The 25,369-nt window shown below is 50.5% G+C and overlaps 1 protein-coding gene across 4 annotated transcripts in view; it reads right to left on the bottom strand.

Annotated features, from left to right (window-relative positions):
- The window catches only part of FGFR1 (fibroblast growth factor receptor 1), a 47,795-nt gene extending 22,669 nt beyond the window's left edge, over positions 1-25,126 (bottom strand). For 2 of the 4 annotated variants that reach the window (XM_088020963.1, XM_028124100.2), the window contains exons 1-2: positions 25,019-25,126; positions 17,157-17,335 (exon numbers count right to left, since the gene is read on the bottom strand). In XM_088020963.1, the coding sequence (XP_087877089.1) occupies positions 17,157-17,247 (91 nt within the window). In that variant the 5' untranslated portion in view covers positions 17,248-17,335; positions 25,019-25,126. Of the gene's footprint in view, positions 1-17,156; positions 17,336-25,018 lie in introns of those variants that run through there. The other 2 variants (XM_088020962.1, XM_088020961.1) reach the window with 1 other exon arrangement.
- Between the last annotated feature and the right edge of the window lie 243 nt (positions 25,127-25,369).

Consider the following 25,369-nt stretch of genomic DNA (forward strand, 5'->3'; position numbering starts at 1 on the left):
TCAGCTCTGGTTCTGGATGCGGCGTCTGCCAGGGCCTGGGCCCCTCCAGTGTCTCATTTTTCACCCAGCGCTGGGGAGAGGGACCCGCTCGAGGTACTTCATGTGGCTCTAGCCACAGGTAGACAGCACCGTCCTCCCCTCCCCGTGTCCTTGGCTCAATTCTGGATCGGTCACCGGACACCTTCTCTCGCCCCTGAGACCCTCACCTTTGAATAACAGTTTCCAGCTGAGCTGATGACCTCTGATGACCCTGCCTGACTGGCTGAGAAGATTAAGAACATCAGGCAAAGGGCTCCCCAGCCCTTTCCGTGGGCCAGCTGTCCTGCTCACACATCTGAATGCCGCAGGGCTTAAACCCTGACCTCTCTGCATGGGCACCCTGCATTCCATGCCCTCATGCTCCTGAGGACCTCGGTGTATTTCTTCCTCCTCCAGAATCCGGAGCCCCTCAACCACACCCCCAACCTCAGCTGTCCAATCTCAGCCTCTTCGGCCAAGCCGATGACCACCGTGCCCCTCCTATTTTGCTTTCTCCTTAAGTGCCTTTTCCTCTGCTCTCTCCATCACTCTTGCAGACATGAAAACTCACTCCCCAAACGGCAGTCTTCAGTCCCATTCTTAATGTGCCTTCCCAAGACATACAGATTCTCATGACTTTATCTTGCACTTATTCATGCTGCTTGGCTGTGGGCTGGTCCGTAAATATGCATCTCCTCGATCCTCCGTGGTCAGGAGTGGTGTCTGTCATCCACATCCTCTACTCCAAAGGATAACCGGCCCCCAACACAGCCTGGGCCTGTTGTCTCGGGGTTGCGATTTCTGTCATCCCTATGAAATCCTTTTGATTTTGGATTTCTGGGTTAAGAAAATTAGAGGAGAACGGCCATTCTCCTTAGGAACGTGGGGAAACTGGTGGTCCAGGAATGTTTACAGTCTTGGCACAAACTCCCCAGAGATAAATGAGGGGGCAATTGTGGGTGGGGGAGGAACTCAGGGTGGCTTTGAAGGCAACTTAAAAGGAGCACAGAACAGCGCGGCAGGGCTCCGGGAGCCCTCTGCAGAGGTTTTTTTATTACGTTATTTTGGCTTTGAAATGGAACTGAAAACTTACTAAGTCTGGCAAGGCTGGGCCAGAACGGGGATCTCACCAAAATCCTGGGGAATTATCCTCCCACAAGAGTTGGGGTAGAGAGGAAGCCCTAAAAATAGGGGATTCCCTGAACTCCCGATGTCCCCAGCGTATGGGGAAAGCTGCAGAAATGCGGGAGCAGGGGCATGTGTGAGTGATAGGGGAGAGAGAACACCAAATCAATTAGCAGGGTCCGACACCCTGATCGGGAGCATTCACCAGTCCCCCGACCCAGGGGATTTGGAGTGTAGGGTTTTTTTTTTTTTTTTTTTTTAGAGAAAAAGGGAAAGAAGTAAGAGGGAACATTTTGCATGCAAATGGGCCACTGCCAGAAGAACCCATTAAAATGTAAAAACTCCACATTCAGCCTGACAAAACGGTGCAAACTGCTGTGTTTGCCAGAGGGGCAGCAATACAGCTCCCGACAAAGGGCCCGAGGAACAATGGCGGGCTGAATGGCCTCTGTCAGCAGGTCCCCTCGCGCGTTGCCATGGGGACCCCACCGGGGCTTACTAAAGGTATTTCCTGAGGAGAAAGGCAGTGCACACATGCCCAGGCAGCCTGGCTAATCCTGACAGGAAGCCATCGCCATTCAGCAGCCCAGGGGCTTGGGGCCGGAGTTTTGTTTTGTTTTTATTAAAAAAAGATTTCGGTCTTTTGTGTGTCCCACCTCATCACTGTAATTTAGTGCAGAGCGGCCTGCGCTGGCCAAAGCCTCAGCCAGGGCCCTGCGCCCGCCCCAAGACCCCCCAAAACAGCTCCCCGGTAGCTGGGCCCGAGGAGGCCCAGGCGCACAGAACCCCACTCGGGAGACCCAGGCCAAAAGCCCCCTGGGCCCAGAGAGGTCTACGTAAACTTTCAAATAGATGTTGCAAGGGGTAACATGACGTCAGGATGGAGCCCAGGGTTGGAGCCGGTGTGCAGGCCTCCTCGTACTTTCTCCCTCCTGAGGAGGGTGTCCCCCTCAGCACCAGCATCCCTCACATCCCCCCTGCCTCCCACCATGGGCAGAGCGCTCTCCCGTTGGGGAGAAGGACTGTAATTAAGTGATTAACAAAAGAATGCTCCCAAGAGTTGTTTTAAAAGAAATGTCCCTTCTTCCTCTCTCCCAGCTAAAGCTCTCACGCCAAGTGTTTACTGACAGGCTCCGGATGGAGCTGGGGAGAAATCTCTTCCTATACCCATTTCCCAAAGTGATTCTCAGGACGCTTTGCTTCTCTCCCGCCTACCTTACCAGGAAGAAAAGAGCTGCTCTGGAAAGAGGAAAGTTCACCTAAGTTGTGCTAGGAAGCATAGAGCCCACTCACCCCACAGCAAAGGGAAATGCCCTGCAGCTATGGGGAAGGGCGGTCTATGCTCACAGTTCCTAGAAGTTTGTGTCACCATTTCACATTTGGCACCAGAGGAATCCAGCCTTGGCAGATTCAGGGAAGTAAGCCAACAACACAGCTGGCGGGGGAGACAGAAACTCCTGTGTGACAACTGCCCCCCTAGGACACAGTTTAGGGTAAATTAACATTTCCTGAGCAAACTTGTATGTGGAAGGAGCCATCCCCCATGAAGGCGGTCAGATGAAGGAGGCTCTGTTCATTCGTTGTGATTTGAAGCCTGACCAGTGTGTCTGCAAAGCTCATGCCCTTGCAACTAGACCTCCTCCCAAAAGAGGTTCTGAACCCTGCATTTCGATAGAATCATGGAGGAAAAACGGATCATTTCGGAGGTATTAATACTATGCCTACTAACTCCCTTGGACACCTGGGAAGCTTCTAAAGCCATGTTAGATGGGTCCTATTTTGGGAAAAGGAGCTAAAGAGCCTCTGCGCAATATGGAAAACTCCCCCAAAAGAACCCCAAACCCAGTAAGGACCACTCGTGTGGGCTGTAAGCCGAGGGGACCTGGACACAGGCGGAAGTCTTCTCCTGCCTTTATTAAAGATCACATCCTGAACTCAAAAGTACAACCAGCCACCAACTGTTACAACACAGAACACCTTCCACTGACCTTGCTGGTGTGTGTGTGTGGGGGGGGGGGGGGCGCGTGTGTGTACGTGTGCGCGCGTGCGCGTGCACGCTCGCCCAGAGTCCCACTGCTGGAAGGGGAGCTCAGACCCTCCTACCACTGGCCCGGAGCCCAGGCCTCCCAGCCATGTGTCTGCAGCTGCGACCTGTCATGCACTTCCTGGTCTGGGCTCTGTAATGGAAAGATCATTAAGGGTGGGGGAGGAGGAGAGTGAGATGAATCAACAGGGAAGAGGTAGCCCTGTAGCTCCCACTCTGCTAGGCTCTGACCTTAAAGTCCGGTCAGGTTCCTTAAAGAAAAGAATGTACTGCCCTCCCCCCACCCCGCCCCCTACTAGGGCCCCTCGTAGGGTTTCCCCTCCCCCATGCTCAGCAGAGCTTGTTTGGGGAAGGAAGCACCAGCAGCTGGGCAGGGAAAAGTTGCAGCTCCCTAAACTTGCTGATGAATTAGTAGAGGACTCAGCTGTTTCAGAATTTGCCTTTTCACTCCCCCTAAAACCTCAGTGGATGCTTGAGAGCACACTTCGCCAAAGCTCTCAGCACCCCAGGGTACCTGCCATCTTCCCTCCCTGTCCAATCCAATCGTGGCATGGTGGGTCTGGGTCACACGGTGTCTGGGGGTCACCACCCGCTGCAGTGGGCAAAGCTCTTCATAAGGTTACTTTTTCTTGACGTTAAAGAAATGCCTTTTGGGATGCCTGGGTGGCTCAGTGGGTTAAATGTCTGCCTTTGGCTCAGGTCATGATCCCAGTATCCTGGAATCAAGCCCTACTACTGGCTACTGGCTCCCTGCTCAGCGGGGAGCCTGCTTTTCCCTCTCCCTCTGCCCACCCCCCCACCCCGCTCATGCTCTCTCTCTTTTTTTTTTTTAAGATTTTATTTATTTGACAGAGAGATAGCGAGAGAAGGAACACAAGCGGGGGGAGTGGGAGAGGGTGAAGCAGGCTTCTCCTGCAGAGCAGGGAGCCTGATGTGGGGCTGGATCCCAGGACTCTGGGATCATGAACTGAGCCGAAGGCAGAAGCTTAACGACTGAGCCACCCAGGCGCCCCCCTCTCTTTTAAATAAATAAATAAAATCTTAAAAAAAGGAAATGCCTCTTATCTTTACATTATAAGAATAAAGGCGATAAACATCCTTTTAAAATGAAATGGTGGGCGGCGCCTGGGTGGCTCAGGGGGTTAAGCGTCTGCCTTCGGCTCAGGTCATGGTCCCAGGGTCCTGGGATTGAGTCCTGCATCAGGCTCCCTGCTCCGGGGAAAGCCTGCCTCTCCCTCTCCCACTCCCCCTGCTTGTGTTCCCTCTCTCGCTGTGTCTCTCTCTATCAAATAAATAAAATCTTTAAAAAATAAAATAAAATGAAATGGTGTAGAAAGGTGGTTGCCAGGGGCTGGGGGAGGGGAGAATGGGGAGTTCATGTCTAATGGGAACAAGCGTTTCAATTGGAGAAGGTGCAAAAGTTCTGGAGACATGGTGGTGAAAGTCACACAACACGTGAACGTACTTAATGCCACAGAACTATACGCTCGAAACTGGTGAAAACTGGTCCATTTTTGATGTTATGTGTATTTTTACCACAATAAAAAACAGGGGTAATGGTAGTGAACAGTGTTGGATTTTAAAAAATGCTCTGACGTGGCAAAACAAGTTAACTCTACGTAGGTTCCCAAAACCTGGGGTGGGGAATTGTACTGGCCCATGAAATCCAAAAATCTGGCACCAACTGGTCTGTTCCAGATTTGCAGGACGGTGAGGACCCAGAGGGACACATGGACGGACCATATATTCATTTTCCTCTCTCTCCTTCACACACACCATGAAAGGTGTGCTCCTTGTTTTAAGAAACTAAAAGAACATGGCTCAGGGATTTTTCTACCGGAGATGGTATGGCTGTCGGGTAGAGAGCCGGTCGAAAAAACAGGACCAAAGGCTTGGAGGACGGTAAGGGCCAATATCCACACTGAGGACTCCTTTGCTCCGACAATCTGGGGGATCTTGAACAATTAGAACTTTGGGGGGAGACAGAACTACTCTGGGCAATGTCAACATCCCAGATCTGAAATCCTTGTAAAAACCCCAGAGTCCCAAACTCTGCTTGAACCACAGGTGTAACTGGCTGGGTACAGTGGAAAGAACACCTGAGTGAAAACCACTCAGACTACTGGCCCTACCATTCACAGTGTGACCCTGGGCAAGTCATCGCCCCTTGCTGCCTCGGGCCTCAGTTTCCTCACCTGTGAAATGGGAAGGCTGACTGATCTGACAAGCTCTGGGCCCCCTCTGGCTCTAAACAACATTCTAATTTTCAACTGGGCCTTACGTGGTGAGCATCACTCACTGCCAACCCCTCGTGCCTCCATGAGCACAGAGCTCCCTCTGGTGTGAGGGAAGGCAAGAGACCTCAAGTTAATTTGCTTTAAGAAGAAGGGCTTCTGTTTTGGTCCCAGAGCTCCAGCCACCGGCACCTTCAATAAATGCTTCTCTTCGTGCCTTTTCTCTGACCCATGTTCTCACCAGAAGAAGCCTTAGAATGGAGAATACAGAACAGCCAAGAGGCTGTGACTGGCAGAAAACTGGGAGCCCAGGTATCCTAGAAGGATTTATTTCACTGAACTTTTTGATTCATGACATATTATCCCATGAGAACTGCCTAGACAAATAAATTTTTAATGGAGCAGGGGCCAGAGGGTAGTGGAAAAAGGCTAACATTGTAAAAGAAATGCCACTTCCAAATGCACCCTTCAGGCATTTATACAGTCTTGACTGCTCAAATTAACATCAGTAAAAGTTTTGAATGCCACAGGAAGAACTTCATTCGGTAGTTAGTTAAGGAACCTGACTCTTTTAAGGTTCAAGAGCTAATTCCTAAAACCTAAGGAAAATAAACTTTAATTCCAAAAGTAAATTCTAAAGTTTGCCAATAAAGGAGCAGAGATTTCTGAATGCAAAAGGACCCTTCTAAGGGGCTGGAGAGCAGATCAGCATTCCAAAGGCAGTGATAATTGACTTAAAAGCCCAACTCATCAGAGAGAGAGAGGAGAGTCTCCTTCCTTGGGAGGAAAGCTTTCAGACCAATCCACCCCTCCCCACGCTGCACCCCCCTCCCCATCCCCCAGGCAAACTGACTCAGCACTCTTCCACCCTCCCACCTGCCTCCCGGCCAATCTTAATCTTTCTCTTTCCAGCCTCCTTGACACTCCACCTTTTAGTACAGGGGTTAGGGCTGCAGGCACAGATACCAGCCAGGCTCAAGTCTCAACCCTGCCACTTCCTGGCTGTTTAATCTCTGCAAGTTTTTGTTTGTTTGACCTCTGAGTCAGTTGCCTCAACTGTGAAATGGAAACAACACCTGCCTTATAGACTTTTTTTGAGAAATTAACTGACCTCAGAGGTTCTCAAAGTGTGGTTCCTGGACTGGCAGGGAATGTGTTAGAGCTACCAAGCTTCAGAACCAAGAGCTCTGGTTTTAAACATGCCCGCCAGGAGATGCCATGCCTCCAACACCCAAGAATGCTTGTCCAACAGCTGAAATAAAGTGCTCCATATGTGGTAGCAGTAAGTCTTTCTCATTTATTTTCCTTATCTTTCTGTTGAAAAGGGTTTTATTCCCACCGTCTCCTTTTGAAAACTAGAAATTTTAGGTATCTTTTTTTTTTAAAAAGAAAATGGATTGTTCCTTACCAGTGTTCATGCATGGATTCATTTGTTCAGAAAGTATTAATTGAGCACCTAATATGTAATCAGATGTTCTAAGATGCTGACGTGAACAAAAGGCAAAACCAAACTTCTGCCCTCATTATGTACGTACACACCCATTACAGCCCACAAATGAGGGTCAATCTGTCCCTTCACTTCAAAGGGAAGGGCCCTGTCCTCTGGTTTCAAATGTCCTCATAACCTGGGTTTTATGTCCTTACTTGATGCAGTCTTTTGATGACATTTCTTAAATGTATCATTTACTGTATCTACATATGTCTGGTAAGAATAACACTGGCTAGGGCTGGGCCTCACCCAAGGTGAGGCTAGGGGCAGGGAAGGCATTTGTCTTTGGCCTCCCATTCAAGAGGGGCCTCCAAGACTTTTGGTGTCTTTTCCCCCAAAAGGTTACACAGAGAGTTACCAACAGAACTGGAAGAAAATATTTACCAAACAACTTTTAATAAATCTGTGTCCTATTCCTGGGGCATGCTTCAGACGGTAGACCACAGTTAATACATATTTTTAAAATCCTGTAATTATTTTGTGACTAGTTCATCTACATTAAATTATAATTTTGTTTAAAACATTAATGTGTCGGGGCGCCTGGGTGGCTCAGTCATTCAGCGTCTGCCTTCGGCTCAGGTCATGATCCCAGGGTCCTGAGATCGAGCCCCGCATCGGGCTCCCTGCTCAGCGGGAAACCTGCTTCTCCCTCTGCCACTCCCCCGCTTGTGTTCTCTCTCTCTCTCTCTCTCTCTCTCTCTCTCTCTCTCTCTCTCTCTCTCTCTCTCTCTCTCTCGCTGTCAAATAAATAAATAAAAGCTTTAAAAACAAAACAAAACAAAAACATTAATGTGTTGAAGGTAAACACTAAGATAACCAAAACTTTCAGGATTCTTCCTCCTCTCTTTGTATTTCTTCATGTCTTAAAGATGTGTACACACACACACACACACACACACACACACACACACACACACACACACACTGGTAGCCTCAGAACAATGTCAATGCTCCAGCCTCGGTGAACCTTCTGACATGTTTATTTCCACCCATCAGACATTGCGGGACCACAACCACTTGAGAAGCTATCTAGGTGGTTTATGTGTCTGGGCAACACCACTACATTCTAGAATAAGTGTGACCTACAAAGAAAATTCCGGTGTGGCATCTGACACTTTGGGGACCTCTGATCCTAGACCCTCTCCGAGTAGGAGGGCTTGGCTGCAGTGGAAAATGCAGCCTCAATGGGGTTTTTGTTCTACTGATTATTCTAGGCTAGGAAACCCCTTCCATTAAGAGCAGCTCACAGACTTAAGACCCATGCATAACCTCTGAGAAGAGAGCAGAAAGTCACACAAGAAATGGCATAAGGCAAGCATCTCCAGCTGCCCTTACCCCAATCACACACATGTTCATACCACCCCAGAAAGGGCCTGGGTAGCTCAGTTGGTTAAGCATCTGCCTTTGGCTCAGGTTATGATCTCAGGGTCCTTGGATAGTCAGGCTCCCTGCTTAGCAGGGAGTCTGCTTCTCTCCCTCCTTCTGCCCCTCCCCCAGGTCATGCTCCCTTTCTCTCTCTCTCAAATAAATAAATAAAATCTTAAAGGAAGGAAGGAAGGAAAGAAGGGAGGGAGGGAGGTGGAGCCTGATTCCTGTGAGATAAAGAAGGGCTGACCCAACAAATTCAAATGTTTAAATTCAAGTATTGGCCAGCCTGAATTTTGGGAGGGAAACCCAGTATGACACAGGGACACAGTTTAATATGCTGGAAAAAAAAATACCAAAGTCAGATCGACTTGAGTCTGAATCCCAGTTCCATCTCTCACCAACTATGACCTCAGACAAGTTACCTAACTCCTTGGATCCCGGTTTCCTCATCTGATTACGGGAATAAAACCTATGGCCATGAGATCGATGTAAAAATGTAAAGCATGCAGAGTGTGAAGGTGCAATAAATAATATTTATTAATTGTTATTTTAAAAGACCTTTACCGGCATAACCTTCCGGGGGGCAGTTTGGCAGTATGTATTAAAAACTTTTAGAATATAAATATCCTTGGTTAGGTGGACAAATCTTATTTGTCAAAGTATGCTCATTTAAGTGGAAACTATTGAAAATAACCTAAATGTTCAACAGTGGAGGACTGGGTAAATAAATTTTGCACACCCATACAATGGAATACTATGTAGTTATTAGGCACAAAAAATTTTTTCTTTGCATGGCAAGTAAATACTACGTGCTTGGGGTACCTGGCTGGCTCAGTCGGTAGAGCATGTGACTCCTGATCTCAGGGTCATGAGTTAAAGCCCCACGTTGGGCACAGAGCTTACTTTAAAAACAAAAAAACCCCTACTACATGCTTAAGTTAAAAAACAGTATATACCATATAAATCCCATTTTTGAAAAGTTGTGTTTGTATAAATGCAAGAAAAAACAGTTTAAAGAAATAGATTCACAGTTAACAGTGATTAATTTTATTTATTTATAGATTTATTTATTAGAAAGAGAGTGTACACCAGTGTATGCTCGTCAGCAGGGAGAGGGGCAAAGGGAGAGGGAGAGAAATCCCAAACAGACTTGGCGCTGAGCGAGGAGCCCCACACGCAGGGCTTGATCTCACATCCCTGAGATCATGACCTAAGCTGAAATCAAGAGTCTGATGCTTACCTGACTGAGCCACCCACGTGCCCCAAGAGTGATTATTTTTAGATAATGGGAATATAAGCTTTTCTTTTTCTCTTCACATGTCTGTATTTTCTAAATTTCCTACAATGAACCTCGATGACTTATCAAATATTGATGTTTTATTTTTTTTAAAGATTTTATTTGAGAGAGAGCATACAAAGGTGGGGGAGGGGCAGAAGGAGAGGGAGAAGCAGGCTCCCCGCTGAGCAGGGAGCTTGGCGTGGGGCTCAATTCCAGGACCCTGGGATTATGACCTGAGCTGAAGGCAGACACTTAGCCGACTGAGACAACCAGGTGCCCCGAATATCCATGTTTTAAAAAGAGCAATGAAAACATTCTTTCTGACTACACAGAACTTTGCTCTAGAGGAAGAAATAACTGTATGTTAAAAATTCCATATAACGGGGCGCCTGGGTGGCTCAGTTGTTGAGCGTCTGCCTTCGGCTCAGGTCATGATCCGAGGGTCCTGGGATCGAGCCCCGCATTGGGCTCCCTGCTCCGCGGGAAGCCTGCTTCTCCCTCTCCCACTCCCCCTGCTTGTGTTCCCTCTCTCGCTGTGTCTCTCTCTGTCAAATAAATAAAATCTTAAAAAAAAAAATTCCATATAATGTAAGGCCAAGTACCAGGTTGAAAGTTAAACAGAAAGGGGCGGGGTGGGGGGGGAGGAAGAGTGATTAATTTGGAGCCACAGGAAGGCTTCATGGGGGAGGTGGCCCTCAAGCTATGCCTTAGGCTAAACCCAAGCTAAACCCTCAGCTAAGAGTAGGAATTACAAAAAGTGAGGAAAAGATAGGGACGAACATTTCCTGCTCAGGGACCCAGGTAAACAAGGGTTATGTCTGAATGAATATACTGTATAAAACAAGGAAAAAAGAAGAGTCTTGTTTGGCCAGATGGATGGATGGATGGAAGAGAGAAAGAAGGGGGGGAAACGAAGGAAGTGAGGGAGGGGGAGAGGGAGAGATGAGTTCAATCTGTGAGGCCTGCGAAGGAACCACTAGGCTAGTGGTCAATCCTAGAGAAAATTTAGGAAGGGATAAGCTCTAAACTCAACTTTCTTTGTTGATTACGTAACGGAAAGTTCAGTGTTGGTGGATTTTAATCTCTCCCCCTACCCAAGCTCATAACCACGGGGGCCCATCTGCGTGGAACTCCTTGACCCTCTCACCCACTTGAGGCTCCATGCGCCTACACATCCAAGGCCAGGGAAACACAACCGCATTCACTCAAAGGGCGGTGCCGGCTGCCCCGGCGATCACCTCCTTCTACACAACCCATCCCAGAAGGCTCGAGCCACACCACGGTACGCGGGGATAAGGAAGGAGCACTGTGTTTCAAGCTCTGCCAGAGCCCGTCCTTCTCAGGGCTTGGAACTAACTGGACAGACACCTCACCCCCACAGTGCCCAGTGTGCAAGGAACACAGGCTTTATTGTTATTATTATTATTTTTAAAGATTTTATTTATTTATTTGACAGAGAGAGAGGGGAACACAAGCAGGGGGAGTGGGAGAGGGAGGAAGCAGGCTTCCCGCCGAGCAGGGAGCCCGACGCGGGGCTCGATCCCAGGACCCGGGGATCATGACCTGAGCCGAAGGCAGACACCGAACGACTGAGCCACCCAGGCGCCCCGGAACACAGTCTTTAAATGAAGGCGGTGGGCACCTCGTTTGGCAAGGGGGAAGAAAGGTGGGAGTCCAAGTGAAGCGAGAACTGGGAAGGGAAACTCTGAGGATAGGAGCTACCGTGAAGAGGAACAAGCCTACCACGGGGGGCTTCGGGCAACGGCCTCCCCTACTTGGGTGCTGCCAGCTGGAAGTCAGAGCAAACCTCCAAGTTCAGGAGCAACCCCGACTCCAGAAGGCTTCTCCTGAGAGGAAACAGTCTGGGATTTACTCCAGGCCCTCAAGAGCCCAGGTGGAGAGCACTTAACTTGCAGCTGAACCATTGGGGGCCTGGGGGGGCGGGCAGGGTGGACAGAGAGAAGAGAATGTTTGCAGTAAGTTGTAAATGAGCCATCTTTCCAGAATGAATAGGGAGGCCTGGGCAGCCGAACTCGGGAGACCAGGAGCGCCAGACCAGCTGGACTTTCCCCGGTCAGCAGGGACACAGTTGTCTCATTTCCAGGCTTCGGGGAAGGAAGGAAGAGGCAAAGGTGGTGTCCACAGGGTGAGCTGGAGCCCCGGGCGGCCCTGGAGGAACAAGGCACTGCGAAAACAGGGCGCAGCTGCTGGTCAGGCTCTCTGACCCCGGACCTCGCCCTCGCGGATAATGACTCCCCAGAACTCACTTCTCCCGAGGCCGTCCATCACCGCCCCAGACACAAGCCATCACTCACTGCTTTTGCCGGACCAGGAGAAAGCACCCTGGCCGAGCCCTGCTGACCTACCTCCAGGGCTGGGGCCACAGACTCCAAAGGAATCCCCGGCACTCTCCCTGCGGTTCCTGCCCACCCCAGCCTCCAGGTAGTGCCAGAAACCAGGTGACAAAATCCCGGCCTGATTCTTTGTCTGGGCTTCCTCCCCTCCCCCACCCGCAGCAAGGGCTCTGGGGCCATTTGTTCTTCCCTGAGAAATTCCTCTTCCCTGACTTCGGGGAGCTGGCTGGCAAAGCCAGAGTGGAAAATCAGTGAAGCTAATACTGTAGCAATGCAGACTCCAGAGCCAAGAACACAGCCCTGGAGTGGCTTTGCTGCACTTGCCCAGTGTGGTCAAGGAGACACGTGAGCGCGCCTCCTTAACATTCTCTCACAAGCCAGGCGAGCCCTGGGTCCTCCCTACCCCCACCCTGCTCAGCTTAGCTCCGGGAACACTGGCAAACACACCCTTTCAAAAGCACTCTAGCCTCCAGTCTCTGGGGAAGAGGACGTGGGGCCGAGCAGATCCTCTGGGGAAACCTGGTAAGTAAGCACCCTGCAGATTTCTACTGACCTAAAAATCCTCCACCCTTGTCCTCAAGTGGGTCACCCAACATCACCTTTTGCTCCACGTCACTCCACTTGCCTCCTGGCAGGGGGTGAAGAAACTCCTCTTGACCATCCAGTGTGCATTCAAAGTAAACAGCTTCTTTTCACAAGAAGAAATTCTGTTGGGGGCAGATGGGGCGGAGGAGCGCCCCTGGACATGTGTCCCAGGGCAGCCACCAGCCACGGGTCCTCCGGCCACACTGATCGCGGCAGCCTATCTGAGGCTGGCAGTGGGAGACCCTCCACTACCTATTTGCGGCTCTCCCTGCACCCAGGCTGAAATGCATACCCCTTGGGGCCCAAGACCACTGTGGGACCCTTGGGGGGCGGCCTGGGGTGGCCAGGCCCTACCACCTGAAGCTGGGGCCATGTCTCTGGTACTGCTTGTAGCTTCTCCCGCCGTGGGCGCAGGTTTCCATGGAACATGGACAAAGCCTCGCTTTGTGGCTCCCGGCATCAGCACCGAGGGGGCTTGCAGCCAGAAATGGAAATGTGCGGCTTTTCCATTAAGTCTAACCTCTCCCCCTTCGACCGACCACCAGACTCCTTCAAATCTGGGTAGGTGGGAGGAGCTGTAAAACCCCAGCCCATTAAATCGCTTATTAGTTGCAGATTTCTGAGTATACAGGCAAGTATTTTGAGACTGCAAGCCTCATGCTGTCTCCCTTGACCAAGGGGGTCTGGGGTGTTTAACCCATGTTCCAGGACTCCCACCCCCAATTGCAAGAAGCAGCCTCACAACCAGTTTTGGATTCAGCCATTTGCTTTTCCCAGTCTTATTCTAAAGGAGAGAAAAAGACAGACACAACCCTTCTCGAGTTCAAAATGTCTTTCAAGTTGGTGCTTATCTTTCTAAAGGGGCATTCTGCCCCTTGGCCCACGACCCAGGTTCTGTCCATCCATCCAATTCCCTCCCCTTCCTCAAGACTTGATCTGAAACAAGCTTTGCCTCTTTAAGGTCCCAAACTAGAGAAAGGAAAGGAGAGGGCGGGACAGAGGGAGGCTGGTTTTCCTGGAACCCTTATTAAATCAACTTTCCAAGGACAGCCAGAAACTCCAGGCCCTCCTCACTCCCTCAGGAGCATTTGCAGACTGGGGGAGGGGCTCCCAACACACACACACACACACACACTTACACTCAGGAGCATTTGCAGACTGGGGGAGGGGCTCCCAACACACACACACACACACACACACACACACACACACTTACACTCAGGAGCATTTGCAGACTGGGGGAGGGGCTCCCAACACACACACACACACACACACACACACACACACACACACACACACACACACACACTGCAAGGCCTTTCTAAAGGGGAAAAGCTCTCCGTGGGGGCAGTTTTGGGTTTAAACTTTTGGACAAACCCTTTATACACAGATTATAGTCTTTTCTGAGGACAATAGCAGCATTATTATTTAATAATCAGCAGGGCCAAGACTATACTGTGATACTTTACATTTGTGAGGTACCTTATGGTTTACAAAGCACAGAGGCAGATTTTCCCTTTGACTTCCCAGCAGTTCTCTGAAGACTGTGGGGCATGGGTTTTACCATCACAAAGCTCAGGAGGGATAAGCTCTGTGAAGGGCCACCCTGCACCAGGGGACTTGTCCTCTGAGTGCAGGGGATTTCCACATCTGCATCCTAAGGCATCCCATGCCATGCAGGAAACGGCAAGGCCCTCCCCATGTGGTGTCTTCAGGACAAAGTACTCACAGCTGCCATTCACTGCTCACAGATCATGTGCCAGGCACTGTTCTAAGATCATTGCATATACTCTTATTTGATAGTCACAAGGATCCTGGGAGCGGATGCTCATTAGCATTATATTTTATATACGTTCCACACAGAGGAACGTTCCCAAGGGTCAACAGCAAGAAGTGGTGCCAAAATCAAAACCAAGGCAATCGAGCAAACCTTAGGCCCACACAAGACTTATACACAGATGTTCACAGGAGTTTTATTAAGAATAACCAAAACCATTAACGCAAATGGCCATCAACAGGGGAATGGCTACACATTTGCCATGTAATGCCATTATATGAAATTCTAGAAGAGGCAAACCTGGTCCATAGTGACTGTAAGTAGATCTGTGCAGCACTTGACTGCACGGGGCAATGAGTGCAAAGGGGCAAGAGGGAAGTTGTGCAGGTGACGAAAATGTTCCCTCTCTGGACTGGGACAGTACTGACATCGGACGTTACGTTCATCAAAACACACTGAACTGTATCCTTAAAAATCAACGTTTTTTCCAGAATGTAAATTATACCTCAGTTAAGTTGATTAAAAAAAAAATGGTGGTCTAACTTCAGTCTTCACTGCTGCAGAGCCTCCTAATAGCCCCCTTGACCTCCCCTGTTCCCTCCCTGCCGTTCCTGGCCTATGCCTCCTCCACGTCAAGACCTTCAGGCCCCTGGTTCCACCCTCCATCACTGCCTGACCTTCCTTTCTCAGTTTGGATCCACTACCAGTGGCTTCCGTGAACCTCACCCACCCCACCCTGAAATTCCTAGCCTTGTACCCTCGGCCATCTCCTTCCTGAGTACAGGTGCCCAGGCCTAAGACCCGCACCACTCACTCTCTCCACTCTCCAAGTCTCAGGTGCAAAACAGCTTGTTAGAGAAAGTTAAAAAAAAAAAAAAAGTACTTTAGGGCCCATTGTAAATTCATATTCTTAAACCTCATCCAAGCCCTCCTGGCTTTTTGGACTCCCTTGTTATGGTCTACACTGTGGCTGATCCAAATCTCTACTCCTCACAAACCTCCTGCCCTAACTCATTCCTTTTACTCTGAGGTCATTCTGTCTGTCTCTAGTCACCCAGAGCTGATAGCCAACCTACTGATTCTATTTCTGATTCTACAACAACCTATAGATTCTATTTCTATAGTGTCTGCTAGTTTTCCTTCCTTGACAATCTCCCGCCCCACACCCTGGTTCCTCCCGCTAGCTAGACATTCAAAACAAACGTCTGTCTGGCAACTGTGGGAGCAGCCGTCCTAACTACCAAAACTTCACCGTAGGTGCTTTATCTGAATGACCTCATTTCAGGCTTTATTATAGTCCCCATTTTAAAGATGAGCAAACTAAGGCTTAGTGTGTCAGGGTAATGTGTCAAAGCAAGTAATGCAGATAGGAAATGGCAGAGCAGGATTCAAACAGAGATGTCTTCCTCCCATCCATCCAAATTCAACTGCCAGGCTGATTTTCTGCAAGCTGGATCACATCACTACCTGCTCAGAATTTTTTGAGATTCCAGTATAGTTTCCTTAGCAGGGTGTCCAGGCCTTCCATATGCTACAGCCCAATTTCTCTAGGTGTTACTTCCCACCACCACCTGCTCATCAGGCAAGTCGTTCTGTATACACCTTATACATGCGGCCTAAGTACTCTCACTCATGCTAGTCCGCCTGGAATGCCCTTCATTACCCTCTTCCAAACAAACCCCCACCTACCCCCTCTAGACTCAGGTCAGCTGCTCTCTGCTCTCCTCTTCCTCTGCATTCCCTCTGTGTTCCTGTGACTCCACTGTGTGGTCTAAACACGGTCTACCTTGTACTTAGTTACCTCTGCACCTGTCTCCCTGACAGTAAACTCCCTGTGGGTAGAGACGCTCTCTCCCACTTTGGGTCTCTGGCATGTTCTAGCTCAGGTCTGACGTTCAGTTCTGTTACTGAATGCAACATTAATCTGCCTGCTCTAGTCAAGTGCACCTTCCAGAAAGTCTCATGTGCCCTCTCTATCACCATGTGAGTGGACAAATATGCTCACTCATGATTTATCATTCACTGGGGTCCTGACAGCTGAGACAGATGGCCCTTTAGGCTCAGCCACTACGTCACGTGCACATCTGAGTCTCGTACCCACTGCCCGCCAACCTTCTCTATTGATGTGATCAGCCACTGGGTCACAAGCCACACGACCCTTTGGCAGCAGTGAGTTCTCACAGAGGGTTCTCACAGACCCCTGAAAGTGTGTACCTGTAATCTCCATGAAGTATTTTCACAACTCCAGTAAATCCCATGAGCAAGTCCTTCCCATTACTAATAATCTTTGAATTTCCAACAAGCCATAGATCTCCACCAGTGCCCATGCACCATAATGCTCCCTGGCTCTCCACTCTCCATCTACTTGAATTCCCTCCAGTGGTGCATCTCCAAAGCAAACTGCTCAGCAGGCCTCCAGACATGGTTGGACATGGTCAAGGAAGGAAAAATGGCATGCCCTTGGCCATTACTGTCAGCCCTCACAGAAGATGGGTCTCTGGAACAATTTTCAAGAAGCCAGAGGTCTTTATCAAGCTCCCACATCTTTCAACATCCTCTGATCCAGATTCTAAACAAACACATTCATAGGTCACTTGTGCCCCATTTTACACATCATCTAGTTTAGGGAGCCAGCTCTTGGGTCCCGATCAGAAGTTCTTTTTCAGGAAGAGAAAAGCATAAACCCACCCTAAGCATGTCACCTCTGGCAAATGGATGTCACCGGCCTTTGTGACCCCAACCTCTGCTGGAGGTTGTTTATAGCCAGGCCCAAACCAGACCAGGTATTGTGGAAGCCTCTCAGTCAACACATAACCTCTGTGGCCAGTATGCTATGCTTCTGAGGCCCAGGAGGCCAGGCTGGCCCCGCAGCCCATGGCTTACCTTGTTCAGGCAAGGTCGGGGCTGGCCTAGCGGTGCAGAGCGCGGCTGTGACCAGCACAGCCCAGAAGAGGAGACACTTCCAGCTCCACATCCCAGTTCTGCTGTTAGAGGTCGCTGACCTGGCTCCACACCTCCATGGAGACTCCGTCTTGAGCCTGATCTTCCTCTTCAAGCTGACTCTAGGGAAAAGAAACCACCAAACAGTTAGGAAGGTCTGCGTGGGAGGTGGGGGGGGCAAGGAGAAAAAGCAGCGAAAGCATGGCACATAGTCACCCTGTCCAGAAGGGTGCTGAAAGCAGTAACTTGCTTCTTAAGGCACAAAGAAGAGAACTGTGGTCCTGTCCCAAAATTGAATTCGGGGTTACAGGCTTTCAGTAGACCAAACAGTGCTTCAATTCAGCTCTACAACTACTTCCTGAGCGTGGGCTACACGCAAGCCTTGTTGGGAAAATTGTCATGAAGTCCTCCAAGGCATAAGCCCCAAGATCGTGTGTGCTGGGAAAGTGAAGAGGCTCATGAAAGTCCGAAAGAGTTCTGCCACTTCATGGGCCAGGGCTCCAGAGTGTGGGTGTGAGGGGGGGTGGCTGCAGGAGGCCTGAGTGGGCTAGTGACTCTCCCAGGACAGACTGCACTTCCTCTAGGGCAGACCAGCCCTTTGGTGAGGGGTAAAGGTGAAGAATTCTGGAACAAACCAAGGACTAGGAAACGGGAGCCAAGCACCCTGCTGACCCTCTTTGGAACCTATGCAGCCAGGGAGCTGAAATAAGTGGTCTCTTGCGTTCTTTCTTTTGGTCTCTAAAACTACATGCATCACAGGGATCTCTGGTCCTGTCAACTTCCTGTGAGGCTAGAACACAACTCTCCCCAACTTATAGAGGGCCTCAGAGTACAGAACCATGAAGTGGATGCAGCCCTCCTCCCCAACACTGAAAGGTTGTCCTGCTCATGTCCAGTAGAAATGAATCCAGAAGTAGAGCCAAAAAGGTCATACTGAAGAATCAAAGGTCCTTGCCAGGGCCCACTCAAAAAAGCACGGACTGCAGCCCTTTACCCTTCTGAGGTTTGGCGTGGTAATAACATTTAAAATAACCCCCGAGGGTCTTAAGGAACAGGATTGTTGCTGCTAAGCCCTGACCAAGTGATAAGACTTTTGGGGCCCTGTTTGGGCTAGGTAGGGGTGACATCTCCATCTTCCAGGTGGCTGTTGTCCGAAATGCTCCAGGGAACCATCCAAGTTATTTAGAGAATCCATTTCCCCGGAACATGCCCTAATGTGGTCCTTCAGCCCTGCCTCCCCGGAGCCAGACAGGGCCCCTCATGAGTCAGTCCCCATGAGTGAGTCAGTCTCGTTTGGCAGAAAACCCCCCAGATTCTTGGCTTCGTTCACAAGTGCTTGCCAGCGGGAGTATGCATGTGCCCCCACTAGCTCCCTCCCAAGGCTTTAGTAACATTTTTAATGATTTCAAATCACAGGAGAAATAAACACTTCTCTGTCAATTTTCTAAATTTAGGGAAGGGACTTGAAGAGACAGAATATTTACTGAATACCTGCTACATGTCAAGCAGGTACTAGGTAAAATTTATACCTATAAATCTTCATTTCTTCCTCGCTATAACCTTGTGGGGGTAGGAATTATTAATTCCCCTTTAAGCAGTGGAGAAACCGAGCCTGCAAGCAGTCAAGTACTTTGCTTAAAGCCATGTAGCCGGTAGGCAAAAGCACCAAGACTCTCATCACCCGTTTTGAGGCGAAAGGACAGGGCGCAAGGAAGCAAATCGAGGTGATGGAATCCGGCTCTATCTGGTGCAAGCTCGTTTTCTCCAAAGAACATCCCTGTGCCATAAAGAAACCAAGTAGACACGGACAGGTCCAAGGTAACTCTGGAGATGGGAGTGCCTCAACTCCTCTGGTTGGGAGAAGACTCTTGGAAGCTGATCACAGATGTGTCAGCTAGGACAAGGGGGGGGGGGGGCACGATCTCTGGCCCGGGACGGATGCGATGCTTGCTAGAGGACATCTCTAAACCACATTCCACATCTCACTATGTCCCCAAAATACCCCAAACCAAAGATGCAGGCCTGTTACCCAGAAAGGTACACCTAGCTAAGAACCCAAGTCCCACAGGAACCGCCAGGGTAATGAATGAATCTTCCGTATCCAGTGGGAAAAGGTGGTATCATCCCGAGGCGATTAAGATGGCTTTCAATGTAACAGACAGGCAGCCTCCACCACCACTCAGCCACTCTGTCCCCAGAAAAGCCTTCCCACTTCCCCACAGCTGTGGGCTGGTTGCAGAATGTGCTCTCTCGGCTCTGCTAGCAGGGTACTTCAAACTAATCTGGCTGCTTCTCTCCAGCTCATCCCCCTCCGAAAGGTGTAGAAGTCTCTTTCTCTCCTTCCCTCTGGGCCTCAAGGCTCACATTTGTAAAACAAAGGATGTCAAGAAAACCCAGCCTCCCAGCACCAGCTCCTGGAATGAGGTCAGTGGGCAGACGCGCCCCACCCCACAAACCGACAGAAAACAGTGACCCAAACCACCAATCCACATACTGTCTGGGACCCTTGGAACTGCCACCTTCTCCTTCACCACACATTCTCCTCCTACTACTAATTAATGCATTCTTTAAAATCCCGGAGGGACAGTCTCCTTCCTTCACTACTGGACAGATGTGACCTGTAGCCTTGCAGGTGTCCTCGGCAGCTTCCTCAGAGACCCTGCAGCTGGCTCCACGCTGAGCCTCTCCCATACCCAGCAGGTCTCCGGGGACTTGAAGCCCCACTCCACCTGGGCACAGAGGTCCTCGCGGGGCACTGGCGGGGGTGGGGGGACACAACCTCTCTGCTTTCCCATTTGTCGGAGGGGGATGGCTGCTGAGCCTCCATCACAGGTGGTTATGAGGATCAAATGGGCAGCATGGGTGAAAGTGCCTGCCCTCTCCTCTCTGAGTACTAATCCATGAAAGAATTATAAACACTGTGCTCTGAGTCACTCTTTGACAGCACTCTCAGGAGGCTTTGGTAACTGGCGGCAGGAGGACACGAACTTTCTACCTTTACAAAGATACTTCTCACTACCCATCTTCAAACCCTCTGCTCTAGACCTAAGGGTCCCAGACAGTGGCCACTAGCCACTTGTGGCTACTGAGCTCTTGGAATGTGGCTAATGTGAATTAGGATGTGCTAGACATGGGACATACACACTGGACTTCGAAAACTTGGTGTGAAAAAAAGAAGGTAAAGTAGCTCATCAATAATTTTTTATATTGGTTACATGTTCAAATGATAGCATTTTAGATATATGGGGCTAAATCAAAAAGATCATTAAAATCTCAACCAATTAATAAAAGTGAATTCACCTGCTTCTTTTTACTTAATTTCAAAACATGGCTACTAGAAAATCTAAGATTACATGTGGCTCACGTTCTATTTCTATGGGACAGCATGACCTTAGGCAATCTCCATGTTCTGCCCTCTTCTTTGTCCTTCCTCCATCTTTAATGGGCCAAGCTTTCTTATTCTCCGAGTCCCACCCCAAACAAATAAACAAATTAATTAATTTAATTTAATTTAATTTTAAAAAGCTACCTCTTCCATAAGTCTTTGAGCTTTCTCCCTGAGGCTCTCATTCCTCTGTATTTCCTAAGCACCATGGGATCGCAAGCTCCTTAAGAAGCACAGTTTGTGCCTAACTTTCACTGATACACTTAGCACCCACAATGTACACAGCAGATGCTGACCCATTTGTTAACTGGATGAATAAGTAAATGAAAGAAAGGAACTGATACAGATACTCTTGCAAATGAGACATCTAAACATTTTGATTCTTCAGAATTGAGGAAGTCAACACCAAAACATTCATTTCTTTGGACAGGAATAAGACTTACTAATTTTTAAATTTTAAATCTTTGTTAAAAAAAAAAAAAAGGAAAGAAAAGAGGTATCCAAATGTCCTCGGGAGTGAGGTATACCAAAAAATAATAATAAGTGAAACACTAACTGCTCCACCATACTCTGGGAAACATTGCTTTTGAAGACAAAATGGACTGGTAGGCCACCACCCTTTTCGTGGAGTTGTTCACCCAGGTGACAACTATTTACTTGGGGGGGTGGGGAGGACCAAATATAACTTCTTTAATTACAAGGAGTGGTGGTGAGGAGAGAATCTCTGCTTCAGGTAGATGCAACCTTAGGGGGGAAAGCAAATATCCTAGCCCAAGTCTGGTACTTAATCCTCTCTGGAAACACCAGAGTCTTCTGGACTCCCACGAGTCCCTGGTGCGTTCAGACCTTGGACAAAGCTCTTAGAAAGCAAATGCAAGACAAATTTCCCAAGAGGAAATTAAACTCATCTCAAGGGATGAGGCTTTTTCAGAACAAGACATTTGAATCAATTCTACCTCCTTTGCCTCCAGCAGCAACAGGCTCAAACTTTCCCAGGAAGCTCTACCTAACAGCCATTTTGATGAAAAGATTTAAAAAATGGAGGCAAAGAAGAGCGTGTTTGGAGAAGCTGGCTGCTAACAGCCCAAGCTCACAGGAGCAAATCTCCTATTTTAGGAGCCCCTTTTCAGGACAACACCCCAAACACAAAGCATACAACTAAGAGCAAAACCCCATGGATTTTCCTTGGGTCACCATGGCTGGAGTCTGCCTACTCCATGTTCAACACGCTCTTCCTGCCCTCTGGAGTCCAACAGGGCTAAAGCCAGCTCAGGCGTAGGGATGCCTGGATGGACTCTAATCTCCCTCAAAACAGGTGGGACAATAATAGCATCTGCCATGCTCCTAACTCCATTTCTGCCTGTGCTTTTGCTTCACTTGCTATTCTTTTGTAAATTTCTAACATCCTTTGTGGCCAGAGGCCAAAGGAAAAGAAGCACCCAAGGCTGTCTACTTTGGAACCAAAATTAGTGGTCCCCACTCTGGCCCAAATCCCACTCATGAAAATGCCTACAAAATGGGCATTTGGACAGGCACAGTAAAAGCAGGCAGTGAAAGCACACATGTCCCAGTGGCTCTCCACCCGGATAGCCCTCATTAAAAAGCTGACACTTGGTGATGACTAAGACTGAATGCAACAGATATTTCAAGGAGCTAGTCACTGATGCAGTACATAACCATCCCAGCTGGAGCCAGGCCCCAGCAACCTCCCCATCCCCAAACACCCTGTGCTCCTCTAGGGGTCAGCGGCAGCCCTGGAGCCTCTCCCAACCAACTGGAGGGAAATACGTAAACAAGTCATTAGAGAGGCAGGCTGTCAGGACAGACAGTGGGCAATGGCTCTCTCTTGGTCCCTGAAAGGAAGGGAGATGACCCAGGCTTGGGGGTAATTAGTTAGACCGAGACACGTCCCACGAGGCTCTGCTACTCAGCTTTTAAAGCCTCAGAGAGGAAACCGGGAGCCTGGGCCAACAAGGAAAATGGCCACTTTCTGCTAAACAGTCTCAAGGCTAAGGTTCTACAGTTTAGACGGGATTCCAAAAAAAGCGCTGGTCCGGAGGTGCAAAGGGCAGGGCACATCTGCGGAGGAAACAGTCACCTTAATTACCATGTCTAGAGAAAGTGCGATTTCATTACAGCCTCCAAAACTACCGCCCAAAGGAGGAAACCAGAGAAGTGTTTTCAATTTGAAAGAGACGGAAAAGAGAGGGTGAGAGCGACCCACTCTCCCCACCCTCCTGCAACTTTGGACCATAGGGTGCTTGCCTATCTCAAAGGATATTACAACCCCCCCCCCACACACACACAAACCACAAAACCCCTCAACAATCCAACACCCGCTTTCAAACCTATAGCCGTTAAGAGGCAAAATGTCCCACTTTAGTTTCCAGGGGCTGCAGCCCACTAACTCCTGTAACACGCACAGGGAGAGCCCCTGGCAGCAACAGCATCCGCCCCATTCACATGCCCCCCCCCCCCCCGCAGCTGCGCCCCGGGCTTGCTCCAGGAGGGTGGAAAAGGGACGCGCGACACCACCCCCGGGCGGCCAGAGACCCGACGGCGGGCTCCGGGCAGGGTCAGACGCTCGGGCTGCTCCAGCTACCACTGAAGGGACGGAAAAGGCAATGCTTTCGTTCCAGAAACTTCCGTCAGGGCCAATTCCGGGTCAAACCCATGGCCAAAGAGGCCACCTCCAGCAGATGACCCGTTTGCAAGTGCCACCCCCCTAAAAGCGTGGGTCCATCTCCTACGATGCCTTTTTCCGGCACAATCTAGAAAGCACCGCCACCATCAGATCCTAAATAACTTGGGATCCAGGGTAACTTTCTTTTCTCCCCAAATCCCAACGCCTCATCTCCATGTCTCGTAAAATGTTAAAGAGGGAGGTGGAGGGCGCCTGGGTGGCTCAGATGGTTGAGCGTCTGCCTTCGGCTCAGGTCATGGTCCCGGGGTCCTGGGATCGAGTCCCACATCGGGCTCCCTGCTCCTTGGGAGCCTGCTTCTCTCTCTCTCTCTCTCTCTCCCCCCTCTGTCTCTCATGAATAAATAAATAAAAAATCTTTAAAAAAAAAAAAAGAGGGAGGTGGAAAGGACAAGTTAAAGAATCCCAGTTTTAATTTGGGTGAGGGGGGAGGGAGAGAAAGGGATGTTAATGTGGCTGCGGTGTGGGGTGCAAGGGAACCAGATGCGGCTGCTACATCTGGAAAATGGGGGAAAAAAGTGTCGGGGGAGAAAGACACCGCAGTAATTTTTTTGGTGGGCCAACAGCTTCTGGGCCCAGAAAGGAGAAGCTAGCCTCACCACCGCCAACCCCTCCACCCCCGCCCGAAGGTGTCTGGCTGCCTTCATAGGATGTGTGTTAAATGAACTCCATCCACAATGTCAATAAATTCCTCTGCAAACGAGGGTTCCTCTTTTCCCAACCCCAAACATAACGGGAGGCGGGAGCGGGGTGGGCGGAGGGTCTGAGCCGGAGAAGCAACATGCAGCGCGGCCGAGTGAACCGCACCGGGCAAAACCCTCATCCCTTCCCCCACCTCCTAGAACCAGATTGGAACTGAACGTTCCCCTCCCCCCGACCCCATAATGGGGCTTAACATCACCCGCTGGGCGCCCTCCCTTCCACAAACTTCCGACCCTTTCGGAGATCGACTAAGTAGAAGATAACCCCCTCTGGAAAAGGGAATTCCTTTCTCGCTCTCCTGTATAGCAGATTCGGCCATTTGGTGACGACACCTCCTTAAAACCTACTCCAGGAGAAGCTAACCTACCCCTTCACTGCTTTCCCTCTTCATGCCCCTATCCACCCACCCCAACCTCGACCCCAGACTTCCCGGAGGGGGAAAAGGACTTAGAAATACCCCGGGTTCTCAAAGCTACCTGCTGAATTGGGGTGACTAGCGGACTAAAAAGAGATGGACTGGAATGCAACACACACACACACACACACACACACACACACACACACACACACACACACACACACACACACACACACACACACACACACACACCCACCTCGCTGCCCACTCCCCCCCCCCTCCCCAGTCCGAGGAAACCGAGGGCCGCCGCCGCCTTCGTCCCGGCCCTGTCCCTCCCAGGACTCACCGCGGAGCCGCCGCCTCGCCAGCTCCCCGGCGCGAGTTGGCGGAAAAGTTGGGCGGCAGGAGGAGCGGCGGGACGAGCGCGGGGAGGGGGCGCAGAAGGCGACGCGAGCGGGGAGCTGGGAGGGGAGACAAAAGGGGGGGCGCAAAGCGCTGGGGAGGGAATCGGGAGGTGGAGGGGGGCGAGTAACGAGTGGAGGGAGGCGCCGGACCCGACTGGGCTGCGGCGGGGGAAGCATGCAGCCGGGAGGCTCCGGCGCCGGGGGCCGCTCGGGATGCCAAGCCCGCCCCGGATCTGCGGGCTCCGCGGCTCTTACCTCACTCGGCGCTGCGGTTCCGCCTCTGGAGAGTCCGCCGTGGCGTGTGCGGGCGGGCGGGCGCCCGCGTCCCCAGCTCCGGCCCGCCGCCCCCGGGCTCCGCTGGGGTCCTGGCGGGGCCGCGAGAGCCCCGCGGCCGGCACTCGACTCCCGGTGGCGCTCGGTGCTCAGCGCCTCCAGCCCGGGCGGGAACAATGGAGCCGAAGCTGGTGCCCCGGAGGCGGGGCGGGGGGGGGGAGGGCTCCCGTCCGCCGCCCGGGGTCTCCAGACCCTGTGGCCCCCCTCTCCGGAACCGGGCGGCGGCGCCTCACGCTTCTCGCAGACCCGGCTCCATCGCCCTGCGGGGACCCC

This window comes from Eumetopias jubatus, unplaced genomic scaffold (assembly GCF_037043125.1).
Source record: "Eumetopias jubatus isolate StellerSeaLion01/CBP00866 unplaced genomic scaffold, mEumJub1_p1.0 scaffold_2, whole genome shotgun sequence".
Classification (NCBI taxonomy): domain Eukaryota; kingdom Metazoa; phylum Chordata; class Mammalia; order Carnivora; family Otariidae; genus Eumetopias; species Eumetopias jubatus.